This window comes from Penaeus vannamei, chromosome 19 (genome assembly GCF_042767895.1).
Source record: "Penaeus vannamei isolate JL-2024 chromosome 19, ASM4276789v1, whole genome shotgun sequence".
Lineage (NCBI taxonomy): Eukaryota > Metazoa > Arthropoda > Malacostraca > Decapoda > Penaeidae > Penaeus > Penaeus vannamei.
The window spans coordinates 35,564,592-35,565,990 of NC_091567.1; the positions used below are offsets into that span (position 1 = coordinate 35,564,592).

The window sequence follows — 1,399 nt, forward strand, 5'->3', positions numbered from 1 at the left end:
TCAAATGTGATGCCCGTGATGTCAAGGGTGATGGGGATGTTGTCAAATGTGATGCCCGTGATGTCAAGGGTGATGGGGGTGGTGTCAAATGTGATGCCCGTGATGTCAAGGGTGATGGGGGTGTTGTCAAATGTGATGACCGTGATGTCAAGGGTGATGGGGGTGTTGTCAAATGTGATGACCGTGATGTCAAGGGTGATGGGGATGTTGTCAAATGTGATGACCGTGATGTCAAGGGTGATGGATGTGGTGTCAAAGGTGATGACAGTGATGTCAAGGGTGATGGGGGTGGTGTCAAATGTGATGACCGTGATGTCAAGGTTGATGAGGGTGGTGTCAGATGTGATGACCGTGATGTCAAGGGTGATGGATGTGGTGTCAGATGTGATGACCGTCAAGGGTGATGGCTGTGGTGTCATGTGATGACCGTAATGTCAAGGGTGATGGGTGTGGTGTCAAATGTGATGCCCGTGATGTCAAGGGTGATGGGGGTGTTGTCAAATGTGATGACCGTGATGTCAAGGGTGATGGGGATGTTGTCAAATGTGATGACCGTGATGTCAAGGGTGATGGATGTGGTGTCAAATGTGATGACCGTGAAGTCAAGAGTGATGGGGGTGTTGTCAAATGTGATGACCGTGATGTCAAGGGTGATGGATGTGGTGTCAAATGTGATGACCGTGATGTCAAGGGTGATGGATGTGGTGTCAAATGTGATGACCGTGAAGTCAAGGGTGATGGGGGTGTTGTCAAATGTGATGACCGTGATGTCAAGGGTGATGGATGTGGTGTCAAATGTGATGACCTTGACTCGGATGGTAAATGCTGTGTCATGTGTAAGGAACGCGGTGTTTCGTATGGTGAGCGTGGTGTGGTGAGGGTGATGTCCTGGGTGGTGAGGTTTGAGTGAGGTTCGCGCGGTGCCGTTCCGTGGGCGGGAATTGAAGGGAGATGGAAGGTCCGGGCGCGTGTATTGCGTCATCGAATCCGTCGCTGTCTCTTACTTTCTATTTTTTATTATGGGTTTTCCTCCATTCAACGGTGTGTTGTTCCTACTCTTCCACTTTTTTCTTCCTTCTCCTTCTTCCTTTTCTTCTCTTCCTCCTTCTCCATCTCTTTTTCCTCCTCCTCTTTTTTTTCATTTTCCTCCGTTTATTCCTCCTCCCCCTCTTTTATTTCCTGCTCTTTTTCCCTCCTCATCCGACCTCTTTTTTCCTCCTTCTCCTCCATCCCTTTTTTCCTCCTCCTCCTCCTCCCCCCCCCACCTCTTTTTTCCTCTTCTTCCTCCTTGTCAGAGACGCATCAGTCACCTGTCAAGGAGAGTGGGGATCCTCTTAAGGATTATTCCCAGGGACGCCACATAGGGACTCACAGGGACAACAGGACTCCGTGAAGTGAA

The 1,399-nt window shown here is 49.6% G+C and overlaps 1 protein-coding gene across 1 annotated transcript in view; it reads left to right on the forward strand.

Moving 5' to 3' along the window:
- The window catches only part of LOC138864987 (sodium/potassium/calcium exchanger 1-like), a 1,641-nt gene extending 1,237 nt beyond the window's left edge, over nt 1-404 (forward strand). The window contains exon 3 of the mRNA XM_070133655.1: nt 1-404. This exon is cut by the window's left edge and continues 520 nt beyond it. Within this exon, the coding sequence (XP_069989756.1) occupies nt 1-404 (404 nt within the window).
- The last annotated feature ends 995 nt before the right edge of the window (nt 405-1,399 follow it).